Here is a 17159-nt window from a genome sequence, read left to right on the forward strand (position 1 = left end):
AGCCTGAAGCTTTTAACTCTTAACTAAATTTCCTCTTGCCCCCTTAGCTTCTCAATCATTCAACTTCAGAAAGTAAGACAAGAAACTTGGTATAACAATTAAGTGTCTTAGGGACTAGAGGAACTAGAGTTGACTTTTTATACCTTTTGTAAAAGGTCATAATGAATGAAACATCGTTATTACCATACGACTGAAATGTAAAATCGTAGAAGATCCATTATAAAGTGACTGGGCAAAAATGTTACTTTAAATGCCTTTGTTCAAAAAGTGATTAGATAGAAGAGAGGCAACACATTACAGCTCAACCAATTAATTAATAACTGATTAATCAAATTATGCAATTGAAAGAAAATCTAATTGCATCTATTTTGATAATGATTAACTGTTACCTACATTTTTAAAACAAAAACATAAACTATGTCAACAAATAAATTAAAATTCACTGATTCTTGTCCCTCAAATGTGAGTATTCCCTAATTTTCTGTATTCTATGTATTATTACAAACTAGAATCACAAGGTGTCACCTCAGAGCTCTGTGATGGGCATTTTGTATTTCATATTTGAAATTTTAAGTAAGTAATCAATTAACCTAAAAAATAAGATTTATTGCAAATTAAGTTAGTTGTTAGTTGTAGCCCTACAACACATGTCCACTTGCAGGATAGAAAAATAACATTACTTGGATTAGATTGCTAACCTGAAGTTTGTGTAAAATAGTAAACTGGATACATTTAATGTATATCTGCAATATGAAAGTAAGGAAGCAGCTGGTGGAATGTGAAATGTAAACTAATATGGAGACCAGAGCAGAAAGGTTGAAGTGTGCCATAACTGTGAATTGTGAGTCCCATATAAACACAGTGGTATGTCCACATTTGTGCTGATCTTATAACTGAAGACTAAATCAAGAAGGTAAACGCCAATTTAGACAGCAATGAAACCAGACAGGATTCTGAGGGAGGCAGACGCCAACAATATGGATGACAAGATTAATCCCAGAGGAAACTGGGTGGCGTTAGGCGCTTGTCGTCCTTAAGGATTATGCTAGTTAGTCAGAGCTCATCATCGAAGGGTTATGGAGTGCGTGAATTCACCCATTTAGAGCTTCACTTGTTAGCACAACTTTCACAGTCTTATGAGTCTTTATGTTGTTGTCAAAGTTTCCCTGTAGAGAGTCATGCTGAAAAACAAGTTTGCCGCCGCGGAGCAGTCAGAGCTAACAAATGAGTAGGGCTGTACTGTAGGGCTAACAGATGTGAAAGAAATGAGGACAAAAACAGTTTTGCTTAAAGTTTCCAAGTGCTAGGGAGCAGACGAGTTTTCGCTTTTTCAAACTTCATTTGATAAATGAGTCTGTTCCACCATTTAAGGCCTCTCGTAGCAAATCGTCCAACTCCCCCCCCTTTTTTTCTTCTTGTTCCTTCTTGCCTGTTTCTTTCTCTCTGCTTAGGTCTCTTCTCTCTCCAAGGCACATTCCTGCTCTGCTGCTCCCCCATCTCAGGGCTCAGGAATGCAGCAGTCCCAGCCGCCTGAACTAATGACCCTGATTCGCCCATCTTTTTCCCTCTTCTTTTTCTTTCCTTTCAGTCATTCACATATGATCTCTGCACTTCTTAGCCAGATAACCTATAACTAATTTAGTGATCAAGGACCAGAAGTGTTTGCTTTGTTCTGATAGTATGTGATCATGTGCACAGTTGATCCTCAATGTCCATTCACTGAGAAGTACAACTGACCTACAGTGAACAGGGCAACTGTGGCTCTTGAAGCTTCTCACCTCTCCCCCTCCCTTTTGCCCCCACTCCTCATTATGGCCCCCAGCTGTAGCCTAATGCCCTTACATTCCCCTAATTACTCCAATTAAGCTGTGATTACCCACAATTGCACTCATGCACAGTCTAGTGGCCTAGTGGTATTATAGCAGCTGTTGAGATGAGTTAAGGTACTGTGCAGAAAAGGACCATATGACATGGACACTCACAAAACCGCCATGAGACAGTTAACAGTTACAAAAAACAAAAAACCTACAGGTCTAAGAACTAGCTTGCTGTTTTGCTCCAAAACCTAAGCAGTGTTGATCAACTGGCTCCTGACATTGCCGCTGGGCTGGTTCTATTACTGAAAGACTAAAACTCAGAGTGCTGTAAGTAATGATACTTAAATTCCCTTTTTTTAAATAGGAAGACATCTTAAGGCCCAGAGCCTGCATCCACAGCTTTTAGAAATCACACTATTATGCACACGTTACCACCCTAGCTGAGCTGTGTGGCATTGAGAGACGGAGCGAGCAACACATACTATGAAATATTCAGGGTATCCAGCTGGGCTTTCACTGCATACATAATCATTCTCATTTCTGCACAGCCAATGTGGAAATGGTGTGCTGTACAGATACAACACACAGTATATGAAGTGGTGCAGGTAAGGGTGAACAACCTAACCACTAGTGTAGTGCTGTACATTAACTGTAATGCCTTTCACACATAGAAATAGATAAGACTTAAACGCAGTCAGTATATCATTGCTCAGCTCACAGCACAAGCTTTATCCTTGTCTGTCTTTTCCCTCGCTAGCATCCCCCTTTTCACTCTGTCTCCCCCCAACACACATCCCCTCCCCCCTCTCCCTTTCAGCACACCCCCACCCACCTCCCCCAGTGCCCCCCCTCCCTCTGTTCTCCATTTCAGTCGAGTTCTCCATGTGAGCCGCAATCCCTCATGCTGTCAGCCCCCCCCTCTCCCTCTCTCTGTAGACAGACAGGATTAGCATTTTAATTGCATCAGCTCCCTTGGGTATTCTCAGCCTTTCACTGGGAGAGAGCAAGGGAGCGGGAGAGAGAGAAGGATAGAGAAGGAAAAAAAGGGGAAAAAAAGGTAAGGAGAGAGAGAGAGGGTAGAAGGAGAACCAAGGAGAATTGAAAAAAAGGAGTCACAGGAGAAGATATGTGTGCGAGAAAGGAAGAGACAGAGAGAGAGAGAGAGGCTACAGGAATATACAGAATCCAGAGTACAGACGTGCCAGAGAGTGAACGAGCCAGAAAGAGAAAAGATAGGACTGTGAAAACATCAGTTTTTCCTTTCATTACAGACAGAGAATTCAGATAAAGAGAATGGGCCATAGAAAGATGGTTTTGACAATGAAAATATGCTACATGAATATGCAAATGTACCTCACAAAAACTGCAAAAATAAATCTCAAGTTCAGCTCTGGAGATATGATAGGTAAACCTGTGTATAAGAACTACAAATGTTTGCATGATACAAAAAAGCATCTGGACAATACAAATGTAGCTAGGGTAAATAGGAACTGGGGCCCATCTACCTATAGTAAACTACTCTTCACCGTTTTATCAGGCACATTTTAACACTTAAAAAAAAAAAAGAAAACTTTGAAGAATTGATGACAAATAAATGTCTTCCTGAACCAGTTCATGAAAAGCCATCGGGTTAAATTTGGTCTCCAGGTCCCATGACCCATGCCTCTGGCCTGATAAATTTTAGAAATACAATATACTTTGATTGGAAGTTTAACAAAGCCCAAACCTGACTTTTATTTTTCCTAATTTTCTTGTTTTGGATTAGTTTGACTTCCACTATGCAGAAACCAAAGATGAGTGGTGTTAGAGAGGAGAGTCTTATGCACTCTGACTAGGAGCCTTGATGCCAAAGGCACTTACTTTACAAAATCATATTTGTAACAATTGATTAATATCAACTTCCACAAACAAGTTCCTCTGTGCATATAGGATTTTGATTTACCATGCCATTTTGGTAGAATATGGGTTGCTCAATATGGGTTGGGTGAATAAAATGTTGCCTTGGGCAAGTTGTAGAATATGGCATTAAAACTGAAGATCCAGCATTAAAAATGAATAATTTCCCTGATGGGCTTTTTGCCAAATGGATATTGGGAGAAGGTGTATTTCCACTGCAAGTGCAACATAAAAACGGTGTACCCCATTCTTCCAAAAGGGTGTTTTTTGTGGAGTACAGTCAACTTAATGAGCCCAATCCATATGTCCTTTCCTACTTTAAGCAGCTCACGCTAATCAGCATCTGTTTGGGTAGTTCATAAGAGTCCTGTTGCACGCAGCCCCCCACTCTAACGCGCACATACACAAACAAACACACACACACGCACACACAAACACAAACACACTGAGAGGTAAGTATTCAGAGTAAACACAGTGTGGTCTGATTAAGGTGTGAATTGGAGAACTCACACCTTGGGCAAACACAACACTTCAGTCCAACACATCATCAATCAGCCCTTAATTAACTAAAGAGAGAGGCTTGGACACTCGAGCGATGACTACGTGTACCCCCCTTGAATGGTCACACGCACAAGAACACACACAAACACTAATGAGGGACAGATCAATTTGTGTTGTCACTTAATCTGCACAAATAAAAGCTAATAAAGATTTTTTCCCCCTATTCCTATCATTTGTATGAATAGTTGGCAAATTATTAAAACTATTTCCCAGATAGCCATTCCAGTAGTTTTTTTGAAGGTCAAAAGAAAATGACGCTGAAAAAAATGAACAATTTCAGTGAATTAAAGCTACATTTAAGATTAAAAAATATTGACGAAGCTAAAATGAAAGTATAGTTTGCAATAATAAAAATAATAGAAATAAAATTAAACCACAGGGTAGCCACCTAAATTATGTTTGGCACATGCTACAAAACACAGTTTGATCTTAAACTTAACCCATCAGACATACTTAGGGAATATTTTTTCCATCTTCATATACTTCACAAATAAAAAATAAACAAAAATATAATGATAAGTCATAGTAAAATAATCATAGTAACATAGAAATCATGTGTGAACCAAGTCACTCTCATCATATCCCCTAAAATAAAACTGACAGTATACTCAAAGCAAAGCAATACTTGCATGGTTTAAAATGATGGGTTTATAACCAAAAAGAAGCATCAGTCAAGTGTGGGCAGGCTGACCAGCTGAGGTGGTTGAAATTGAACATCAGCCTTCTTTACTACCATAATGTCAACATAGTGTATCTTTAATTATGAACTTTCCTAGTGTTTTGGGGGAATTTGTATGTTTTCTCTGGTCCCACTTTGACTCATCCAGATAACATGGATAGCATGAGTTCCAGTGCAGTACAGATATCTGCTAACAGCTTGTGCTCAACAGTCATCTGAGAAAACACGATTAAATCTGGAGCATAATTAGGACAAGTAAGGGGCAATACATTGTCATATTTTAAGTGACTGAGGAATATTAGATCTTTTTTCAGAAAATATATTAGTGTCAATATGTTATAAGTGCAAGAATGAGTGATGTTTAAAAGGATCAAGATAGCACTGTTGAGCACATGTGACTAAATCTCTAACATAATATTGCTAGTCCAGTACAGTTCTGCACGCAGAGAAAGACAGAGAGACATGGAAGAAAGAATTTGAAATGTCACAGGAGGAAGAGGAGGATGACGAAGAGCACCTAAGCAGGAGGCTTGTTATAGCACTGCTAGGATCTTCCCCGAGTCAACTCTCATCAGGCCAGCTGCCTCCTGTGCTCATTAGCACAGACTCTTAAGGAGCTCCTAAAGACTTTGTGAAAAATGAACGCTCATTTGAGAGGTCGTTAATTTGCACTGTTATGCAAATTAGGTGGCAATTAAGCGATAGATCAGAAGAGCAGTGCCCATTTATAACAAGTGAACAAGCATTATGACACAGTCAGATGGTGCCAGAGAGAGCTGAAGCTACATGGTTAGTCTGCACAGGTCTGATGTACAAGTTTAGTGAGGAATAAAAATCACTGTGCCTATAATATGTATGGCTGGTCAGAATAACAATTTACCAGTGGTTTTACAGGAGGATATCTTTAACTGACTCTGCTCATGTGTGTACACATAAATAAGGCACATATTACAAACTGATACTGAAAGAAAAACTAATCAATTTTTCAAAATATGGTCTTAATCTAGATTATCCATTAGCATTACTACATCTGTCCACCCATCTAGACTGGTGAAGAGCACCACAAGCTTAGAGAGGAGCATGGGCATCTGTATCTGTAATAACACAATTCAAACTGCTAATCTCAGGGTGGGCAATACGTTTCCCTCCCTCCACGAGCCCTGATGTTACTATCTCTCCCCTGCATTTATGACATGGTGTGAAATATACAAACATACTGTCTAGGACAGCAATGTGCACAACTGCAAAGGGGTGGAAGGCTCCCATCAATTGTAATTAATCCTTAATTAGTCAGGATTAGGCGCTAGGCTCCGACACACTCCCACCCCACCACCACCAAACTAATGCAATCCAGCTGAGACCACATTTACATATCTTTAATTAAAGAGACGCCAGCTTCCTTTAAGAGCAAAGCCTAAAAGCAGTGTGAGAGGCATACATGCTGAGAAGGAGGGGCAGATAAGATGAAGAGGTAGGTGATCCTCGACCAATACTGATGGGTCACTCAGAACTTCCTTGTTACTTGTTGGGCATAAATTTCCGGTGAATTTATGGATCCACAGAAAGTAATAAACATGGTGCCCATCTTGCCTATCGTGCTACTCTGGTCAATTAAATTTCTGCAGTATCTGTCACCAGCATGTGTGTGTGCCCACTTCTTCGGTATTGTGAGTTTAATTTGATGCCCTTTAATTTACTAAGTACACCCAATGAAACACATAGCAAATTAATTAATTTTCTTTTTCTGTTTAGTTTTGAAGCCCTCGTGACTAATTTCAACTATGATGTGATTTGGTAAATACTAGATCCATATATCAGGCTTGAGAGAGGTAGCGATCATACCTGAACCAGGACGAACAACATAGGCCTAATTTACATATATCATATGCACACACAAACTTCATCGGAACATGTTTTCCACTCCATGTTCTCCACTCCTCTTCCAATAAACCTACTGTTCTGGCATCAGAAGTGTAAAGTGTGTTTGCCAAATTGGATCTGATAAAAAAATCCAAGTGTGGGCATTTGTCCTAATCTAACCATGCAATACAGTAACACAAAGCATGCTGTTCATGCTTGTCAACTATTAAAAACTCTTATAGCCAGTTGCTGTCCATATCCAGCCACCCAGATCTACCTGAAATACAGTGTGACAGCACAGTCAAATCACTGCCTTTGGTGAATCATGGCCAAAATCATATTGCAGTGGTCTTAAAGGTGAACAATTCCACTGAGCGTTTTCCCTTCCTACAACACACTCCAGACAGCATTTCCCCTTGTCAATATACAGAAGCCCAGTTCCTACAGGAATAATGCCACATGGGAAAATCAGCTGGCCCACACACCATTAGGTCTAGGCTGAAGGTTGGGGTGCTCTGTCTCCCCAGTTTGAGCTGGGGGTGGTGGTGGGGTGGTGGTGTGTCTGTCAGGGCCAGGGGTCTGTGTGATATTAGCCGTCTGCCAATCTGGCTTGGGGAATGGACACCGAGTAATTACTCCTGCTCTTACTGCCTCATCAATCTCCCTGTATTGCTCCAGCACCCCCCACCCCCCAACACAGACTCTATCTTTTTTCATTCTCTTCTGCAAAGGGGAAGGGAAGAGAAAAAAACGATTGAGTGGCAGGACACCACAAAACACAACAAAGATTTCTGAAAAGCCAATGAGATAATCCTGCACCAGTGGTAAGGGAGTGTAAATATAAAACAGACTCTTTCTAATATAAAACCCAAGGATTTGACCTCTTCTCATTTTAGTGATAGTAAAACTGAAATTGCAGGTTTGGTTGCTTAACATGAGGCGCATTTCTGACACAAACTATTTTTATCTTGTTACTGCTTTTGGCTTAAAGTGCACTGTATGCTTTCCCTCATAAAAATATAATAAAAGACTTCCCACAGGTTCCTAACAACTCATAAAATTTTATGGCTCCTTTCCAAATTGGGCTCTTTGAAAACTAATAATAATTAAGTTACTTTAATGAGGCATGTGATTCACCAGACTTCATGTACTGTACTCTATCAAAGTTGGTGGAAACACAAATGTCTAAATCAATCATGTGATGCTGAAAGGGTTTTTCCTAACAGACATTATGTGCCACCAACTGGATGACCTCTGGTGTATGACGTTTTGTTGTTGACTTTCACGCATGTCCTCTAAAATAAAAAGGTATACAAATTAAAATGAGATTTGTAAAGAGTAAAAAGTTAACTGTTTACTCTGGCTGTGAATTAACACATGGCAATTATGTGTGACTTTTAACAGGGTTTCTTTGTTTTTGTGTTTTACGACTACAATCATGCTGTAATTGAATTAACACGTAATTGGGGCCATTTGGTTGCTGAAAAGGTATTGTAATGCATACAGATAACTACTGAGTACTGAGAATACAGGTAATCATTTCATTAAGGGACCTTCATGTTCTGCAAAAACATTTAAATATTTCAATAAGCTGATCTGACATACATTGTTTAATAGTTTCAGTAGTTTGAGGATTCATTCAGATATATGTTACTCTAGAAAGAAACACATAGGTGGGTGTGTTGCTACAGGTTACAGGACAGATAACATATGATCCACTTTTAAGTCTTATTAAATGACAAGATGCTGCATGGTGGTTTATTATCCTTTAAGGTACGACTGTACAACTCTGGGAAATCAACAGCTATAATCTTTCTTCAACACATAGCCTTATTCATGATAATTAATTTTGAGAAAATATAAAATGTACAGCCACAAATCCATTAAAGAACAAAGAAAACATTTACTCTGGATACATTTGAAGTTTATGAATTGTAATAACACTGTAAAAATCAGTCTAACCTGAACCTTTTGTATTCATTGACAAGCCATCATAAGTAAATTGGAGAAGCTTTTCTATTAAATGTAGCCAGTGAAGTAGCACTGAAAAAAGACAAACCAGAGAGGGAGTTCACTGAGTTTACTAAATCTCACCATTCATCCATCTTGTCAAAACATTAATAGGATGTGATGATGGGTTGTCAGTTAGCCGCTTTGCAGCATACTAGCTAAGTGCTGCTGGCTCCGCTGGCAGGCATAAACGGTGAGAATTTGGTGTGCAAAGGTTAGAGAAATAAGAAGGTTCCAGCCAACATAGGTAGATATCAAATTAAACAAACATTACAGGACTGAGAGCTTAATTTTCAATCAAATAATTAACTAATTATTGTATCTGCTCTTACAAAAACAGCTCTCAAACCAACTCAAAATGCACAGAGAACAGTGAGTGGGCTCTAGCTAAGGCAGTCGGCAAATAACCAGTTCCCCAGACACTGGCATAACTGGGCAACTAACAGAGCAATAATCTGGCTCAAGTTAACGTGGTGGTGTCCTTGTTGTTAAACCCTCACTGTTGTAGCACTGGATATATTGTCCATATGAATGGTGGTGCACAGGCACATGCATAATAATAACAGTGACTGACACACTGACTTTTAATAATTACAGGTAACACAGAGCCAGCCACTTAAGTCTTAGGCAGGTAGCCAGTTAGCCACTATTTCTACACAGCCAACTCGTGGCATTATCCAACAGACTTGTTTATCAGACAGCTTATCAAGATGAGTGGCAAGTTTTGGGGTGTGAACTTGCCCAAGTAAGCAGGAGGAGGGAGAGACTCTTAATACACTTTGCTGTCTCCAGGCTAAAAAAAATGTATATTGTTGCTTTAATTCCAATTGAGAAACTATTCTTATTTCCATTTAAAACTTGTCCAAAAATAAACAACTGTGAATGTTCAGACTTGAAAAAGAGGGACTTGAGCAGGGTGACAGAACAGAGTGAGTGACAGATTCTCTGTCATGTGTAAAGCACAAGGAATGCATAAAAGTAAGGAGAAATGCCTCAAACATGCCCAAACTAAATGAAAAACTTCTGAGAGTAACTGCAGTGGCTTGTGAGAGATTTTGGCATAAGCTGTCCCATTGCACCAAGAGCTATTTTTACAGCAAATACCCATGAGAGTGAGGGAGAACAGAACTGAGTTGAAGCAAAGCCACTGGCTCTCAACTTTGATCACTCCCCATCTCTCTCCAAGTGCTTTAATTTCTTTTTCGGAGTGTATCTTTAATAAAGTATTAATAAGAATCAAATTTCACACAGATAGAGGTCATGTTTAATGTGAGAGCTCAGGACAACACAGGCACTGTTGTAAAATGGGGGGTGTTTTGGGGTGGTGGTGGTGGTGAGGGGGGTACTGGCATTTGCGCAGAACATTTCCTTTACAATGAAAACAATCTAACCAACTGCAGCACTCAGAGGAATTCACCTCCCATCCCCCACACCCCACCTCCCCCTCCTCCACCACCACCATTACATTACCATATCAAAGCCCCGAGTTCAGAGCAAGTCTTCTCTTTCAAGAATGGGAGCGAGGCAGAGGGAGGGAGGGGGAGAGGACAAGACCGAAGCAGTAGGAGTAGACCCAAGACTGAGTTTGCTTTTATCCCTGTTTGGTGTGTGCGTGTGTGTGCAACAGAGACTGTGTGTATGTGGGTGTGCCAACACAAGTGCATGTTTGTTAGTGAAAAAAAATACTGCAGAAAATCTGTGGAGATACTAGAGGACTACTGATTGGATCTTCCACAAGCTGCACCGAAGAGAAGTCAATTCACATTCCAGAGGCACATAATGGGGCCTGCAGGGGGTCTGATGGAGTAGCAGAGAAATGCCGAAGCAGGTACACAGTGCAGTTAGGAGGGCACTGTGTGGCAGATGGCCAGCAGAGTACAGGCAAAGCCAAAGATCTCTATATCTCTTGGCTGGCATATTCATCTCAACCCTGAATCTGTTGTTAACCTATCACTAGGCCTTGTCTGTTTTTCTACTCAGCTTACTGTACAAGTGCTCACAGACCCTCTCTCTAGTTTGCTGGGAGACTAAATGTGAAAATCAAAGTGAATGGCATTAGGGTAAATAAGACCACTGGTTGCCTGGGAAACAGTGTACCCTGCCCCACTCACTCAAGCCTAGCCTTTACTTTTCTCCCATCACTGGAGAGCAATAATACATTATTGACAGAGGGCCACAACAGGCAGCAGTGCAGCATTTTCAAATTGTATTTGAACAAGAGAGGTTTGCTGTTAGAAGATACACAGGGAAAATGAAAGAGAGAGGGGCACATAGAAAGAGAAGAACAGAGAGAGACTGGCAGTGGGAGAGAATTCAAAAACCCACCCCATTCACACCACCATAACCATCAATCTGCCATCCATCCCAGGCTTCCTCCTTTGAACCCAGCTAGAATATGTCAGAAAGCTGACTTGAATAGCTAACAAGATGAGAATAAGCAGCGTGTTTACTTTGAATATTTATATGAATAAGAGCAAATCTGAGCTATTTGCATAGGAAATAATTTTCATGAGATCATGTGTACCTAATTCAGTATTATTTGTTAAGACAGTGCCAGAATGGTTTCTTTGTCGATTTGCATGAAGGCATTACATTGATATGCATAGAAATTTACTCTCAATGGACAATTATCCTATGCGATGTGGTGTAGCTGTTTTAACAGGGGTGGAGAAAGAGTATCTCTTTTACTGAAATATCATAACAGAGTACAGTAACGAAGCAATAACCCCTGTGGAGATTTTCATATCTACCTGCTATAAACTAGCTGCACATGAACTCTTGGTTGGAATCAGATTTTACTGTTTAATCTAATAATTTGGACATGATTTTGATTTGAAGTAGTGGTAGCTGTAGCACAGGGCTTTTATCCCCCTGAGTTAACACAGTAAAAAATGCTATAACATTCAACCAATTGTAAGACACTGTAGGTTGCACCATACACACACTGTCACATTACTAAGCATCATTTGAGATAGAAATTGACATCATTTCAAAAATATTAAAACAAATAAAGTGTATTTCTCCATTCAGGCACTTCAGGTGAAAATGAAAAACAAAATAGCAATCTGATAAATAACAATGTGAACTCAACATGTGAGGAGTTGTCAGTATGTTCTGCAGTAAGTTCTGCTGTCTGACTCAAGTTTCAAAGCCACCGATCTACTAAGATTAGTTTCAGCTGGTCTGTGTGAAGTCTGGACAGTGGCCAAAAATAGTTAGAGTTTCTATAATTACTAGGTAAAAACAATAGTTTTGCATATTTGGAATGATCTTGAACCAAAGAATATACAATTCATTCAGCTAAACCAGATCTACACCAAATACAATCAATATTCAATCAATAGAGTTCTCTGAGAGGCCAATAAAAAAGTAACTTGGTGCCAAGGAAACTGGAGCAAAGGCACACTGTATCTCAACAGTAGGTTACAACCTGTGCAGACAAGAGAACACAAAGAGAATGAGTGAAGTAGAAACTCACCCGTCTTCTCTTTGATCTCACAGAGAACGCTGAAGAGGGCTGGCTTCATTCTGTGACAGTTCAGGGCATGCTTCCTGTAAGAGAGAGGAGGGAATAAGAGAGGGAGAGAGCAAGGAGGATTACGATAAACAGACCTCCATCTCAAGTCATTCCATGTCCTCCCCCATAAACAGGTAGCGGAGCTGTATGCATAATGCATACAGCATTTCAAGAGTGTAGTGCAACACAGTAGGACAGAGCCATGTTGTTTAAAGGCATTTTCAATAGCCAAATGCCTTTGTCAGTGCATAAACATCCCTGATGTGTCAATCTGAACCAGCGAGAGTAATGTTGTCATTTGGATGCTTTGCACTGTGGGACAGGTAATGATGCCAAACCTCAAGGTCATCATTACTGAGCACCAGATTCCAGAGTTAATACACAGTAATCTAATTTCTACCTCTTACAGAAAGACTTGTTCCATGAAAGTAGATGGTAAGTTGATAGAGAGGATTAGGATTAAGTTGCAATTTTAATTTAATCAGAGACATTCTCTTTATTGCCAAACAGGCTAATAGCAATTAAAGGAGAAAAGGCAAAACTTCTACAGTTTACTGTAATCAAATCAGAACACCTTAGCAACAAAATTTCTTGCTAATACACATCTATGCACCCACACACACACCCATACAACTTATATCTTATTAAAACCTACAAGGCTGGAATACTGTAGCAGTTCCAAGTTCCAACCCTAATACAACCCTAAATGACTTGACAGTATTGTACACACACAAACTGCATCAGCATTAATAGCTGGACGCATATGGAACAGTAATTCACAAGTCTGTAATTTTTTCATTGTACACATGTGAAAAGCACACATAACAAAACATGTAACTAAACATGCAGTACAACATACTACCCTCTACAGCTCATAATGTTCCATTATCACTGAGAATGTCTGAGGTGTCATTAAACTCCATAGTAACTGTGTGGCTATAGTTTGCAGTGCTGTTGTAATATTGCATTGTCTTGTAAAAATGTTTCTGTAATTTGGTACACCCCCTGTATTTTCAAAGACTAGTCCTACAGATAAAGCAAACAAAAGCATTTGGATGTGTTCTATTGATACTTTTACAAATCACAACAGACATCATTTATACCTTAAAACGGGTTTCAGTGGCAAACAACTTTGAAATATAACTGAAAAAGTGCAACATAGACAAAGTTTAGGTAGAAACAAAAACAAAACCAGCATGAGGCCTCCGTTTCTGATGAGCATGAATTGGAAAAGATGAAACAACAAAAACCTGAAGTTCACCCTTAAAAAAAGCATTTCTTTTTCCAATAACATCACCAACAACACATTAAAAACAACCACAGATGAATATGATTTGGCTACACCTGACCTCAACACCAATTCCAGTTGTGAATGTCCATTGCAATATTGATGAGGGGACTAAGGTGAACTAGCAAATAGTGCTCCTACTGTATATGCCACGAACGACTGCCTTTCTGTGAGATTACTGAGGCAGTATGATGTTAAGAGTTATGTGTCTAGCATTAAATATGTCATTTTGTCCACCAATTCTATCACTGCTGGATTTGAGTTGGGGGGAGGGCTGCCTTCAGCATGGAGGGTATGAGCAGGAGGGGGAGAAGGAGGTGCTCATGCGGTCCTATACTGACCTGTGCTGGAAGTTGAGTGGCAGGCCACCCCCTGCCATGCCCCCCCCTGCTCTCCCTCCCTCTGTGGGGTCGTCTGATCCACCCCAATGCGCCGGCGATTCCTCTGGCCAGCATCTGAACATATGGCGACAGGGTGAGAGGATGAGGGCGGATGGTGTGCAGGAAGTGTACTCTGCAACACCGAGTTCTTGCGCTGCCCTGACCACTCCCCATCCCAACACACTGCCACCCTGCATGACAAGGGTGTCATGCTCACATGTGAGCCACCTCACACATTAAATTGTAGATCATGACCAAAGGACCGAAGACTGATGTGTGGCTGACAAACCTGAGTTAAGTACAATGTTGATAAATATTGTAATTTTAAGTCATACTAACTGCTGTATATAGCTGTATATGAGCAAGCCTATTTCTTTGACCTAGTTTAGTTTTGGCCTTTTACTTTTACATGACAAACAAATTAGCAAATAGCCAAGCAATTGAATAGTTGGTGCAGACTAGTCTATCAGCTACTGGTAGGCACATACTATTCAGAAAATGAATATCATCAAAATTGTCTTTATTGATTATATACATATTAAGCACATGGCAACACCAAGAACTTGTGCATGCCACACAATTTGTACCAGGCTCACTGATCTACAGTAGGCTGCACTCTCTTTAGTATTAATTCTGCACACATACAGCATGAAGAGGACATGCTCTGAGATGAGAGTTTAGATCAATACAAGCATATAGCAAGGACACCTCTGGCACTTCCGAAGCAGCCACACCTTTAATTAGTTTTTCAGAATAGCCTGTTAACATCTAGTAGTAGGACAGCTAAATGATTTCCTACATTATAATTGGCCCTTTAAATGCAAATAATTGTAATTTACATTATTTGATTAACCATAGTACAACATTTTGTAAATGGTAAGCAGAAATCATAAGGTAAAGGGAAAAAAGACTGGAAGAAGAAAAAAATAATGGACTACAAGAAATATTCCAAAGCAAAAAAAACATGTGTATCTGTCCATGAAGTAAGACCTGATTAAGTCCTCAAACTTGTAATGAAGAAAAGGTAATATTCCAGTGTTCATAGGCTGCTGGTATAGCATCATCCCTCCCCCTCACCACCATCTCATTAATAGAAACTCGATTTGCGGACAGCTGCACTCGCGTACACATTATAGGAGAATTGATTGCACCCAGCACACAATGAAAAGGATGAACACCAGGGAGGGAGGGAGTGAAAGAGGAGTGAATTAATTAAGAGAACCAGGTGGTCAAATGTTGGGTGGAAAATCACTAGCTAATGACACATCACACTGTGGCCACAGTCTTGCTGTGGACGGTTGTCTATTGTTGAAATACTGACGCTTCATCTGAAACTGACCTTATGCTCCTTGAGCCACATGGCAAATGAGTGCGAGTGAGTCGCTCACTGCAGTGCATACACCCTACAATAATGATTCGTAAGAACACCTCTAACACAAACATTAGGTGACGAGTGATATGAATGAACGACTGCTGTCATCACAGACAGCACTTGGCTGATACGTGAAACAACTGAGTAATCCTTATCCTAACCTTAATTCATCCACTCATTTGCATTTCAATGACTAATGTTATCGACACTCATTTGACGTAGAGCGGCGTTTCAGATACATGTTGTTATAATTAGGCAAATCTAATTTGGCATAGTCTGATTAGTACTATGTGAAAGCTTTGACAACACGACCAGAGAATCTAATTTCTCTCAGCTATGACTCTAGCAACTTGCAAACATGCACTATCTTACAAAGCATTTTGCAATTTGTTGACACACTTCTTCGTAGTTTTGATAACTAGTGTAAAAGGGAAATTGGCGTCCCTAACTTTATATTGTCCAACGAACCAATGGTAAAATATCAATAACTGAACTGAAATATATATTATGGGGTTTCTTTATGCAGTAATTAATGAAACAATTTTGTCAAACCAAAAGCAGCTATAGCTATAGTTTTGGCAAAGTGGTTATGTGCATTTCACACGGCTACCATTTCCACAGACTCAATTGGAAGTTAAAACTTTTTAGTGTGACTCTTCACTGATGAACAAATTGAGATTAACGTTATCGTTATCGAATTTTAACCGAGTGAACATGTTTACAATTACTTTGCAATGAAGCACGGTCTGAAGTAACAAAGAAACCCCTTTCAAAGTACAACAGCACTGGAATATGGGTGTTCAAGTTATTCTGTACCTAAATGTAACGATATTGGTTTAGCAACGAATTTAAATGTAAGGTGAAGTTGCATTAATGTTGCAATTACGCATTACCTTACGCAAATGTTTCATAGAGACGCTTAAACCCTAAAGCAAAAAATAAGACATACGGCGCACTTTAGCTTAGCTATCATGTGTGGAAAATGGCTCTTCGCTTGTCTTACCTGGCCTGTGCTTCGTCCAGGCTTTCGTCGGTGATGGCCATTATTTGCTGTAGGATATCCCCTATGTCTTGTTGAGGCTGACCGAGAGACTGTTGTTTCCTGACCGAGTCTGGGTCACCGACATCGGCTTGCTGTAGTCCACCGAGTCCGGTGAGACCCGTCATCATCCTGGTCTGGTCATCCATACTTTCAAAGAAAACTCGCCGTTTTCCTCAGTCGAAGAATACACACAAATAGCTAGCCTGTTAGCTAGCCAGCAAAGTATTTTCTACGACAAATCATACAACACTTCTTACTATACCCGACAGCGACGATTAGCAAATAGTTAAGGGCTGTTGTCATAAAACAAATCGCACATACACGCTTTACATTTGCTTGTGTTTTTCCCCTCAAGTCAATAAACGCGGCCAGGCTAACGTTAGCTAACCACCGAGTGAAAAGCAGCTAGGTTAGTAGCTGTAGCCCAGCAGAAAAGCAGCAGGGACACACATGCACAGACTGTGTGAGCTTGCCAACAGCGCCTCGCACATTTTCGAAAAAATGTGAAAGACGAAAAAAATATAACAACAGACGAACACGCTTGTTTTAAAATAAAACCGACCAATTAAACAAAAAAAAAACCAAATAAGAAGCGAATACAACGACGAAGCTTTCGGATCGTCTAGCTCCAATCAGAAATCTCCTACCAAAACAGACTACGGTTTGCCATTGTTGTTGATGTCGCGCGAGTATGTGGGATGTTCTGAGCTGCGCGAGCAGTGTGCGTCGCGTTGACC

The 17159-nt window shown here is 40.0% G+C and overlaps 1 protein-coding gene across 3 annotated transcripts in view; it reads right to left on the reverse strand.

Annotated features, from left to right (window-relative positions):
- Positions 1-17127, reverse strand: part of pbx4 (pre-B-cell leukemia transcription factor 4) — a 27135-nt gene extending 10008 nt beyond the window's left edge. Inside the window, exons 1-3 of one of the 3 annotated variants that reach the window (XM_018704584.2) lie at positions 16384-17127; positions 13970-14083; positions 12302-12375 (exon numbers count right to left, since the gene is read on the reverse strand). In XM_018704584.2, coding sequence (XP_018560100.1) covers positions 12302-12375; positions 13970-14083; positions 16384-16568 — 373 coding nt within the window. In that variant the 5' untranslated portion in view covers positions 16569-17127. The remainder of the gene's footprint in view (positions 1-12301; positions 12376-13969; positions 14084-16383) is intronic. The other 2 variants (XM_018704582.2, XM_018704583.2) reach the window with 2 other exon arrangements.
- Positions 17128-17159: the final 32 nt, after the last annotated feature.

Source organism: Lates calcarifer, linkage group LG11 (genome assembly GCF_001640805.2).
Source record: "Lates calcarifer isolate ASB-BC8 linkage group LG11, TLL_Latcal_v3, whole genome shotgun sequence".
Taxonomy (NCBI): domain Eukaryota; kingdom Metazoa; phylum Chordata; class Actinopteri; family Centropomidae; genus Lates; species Lates calcarifer.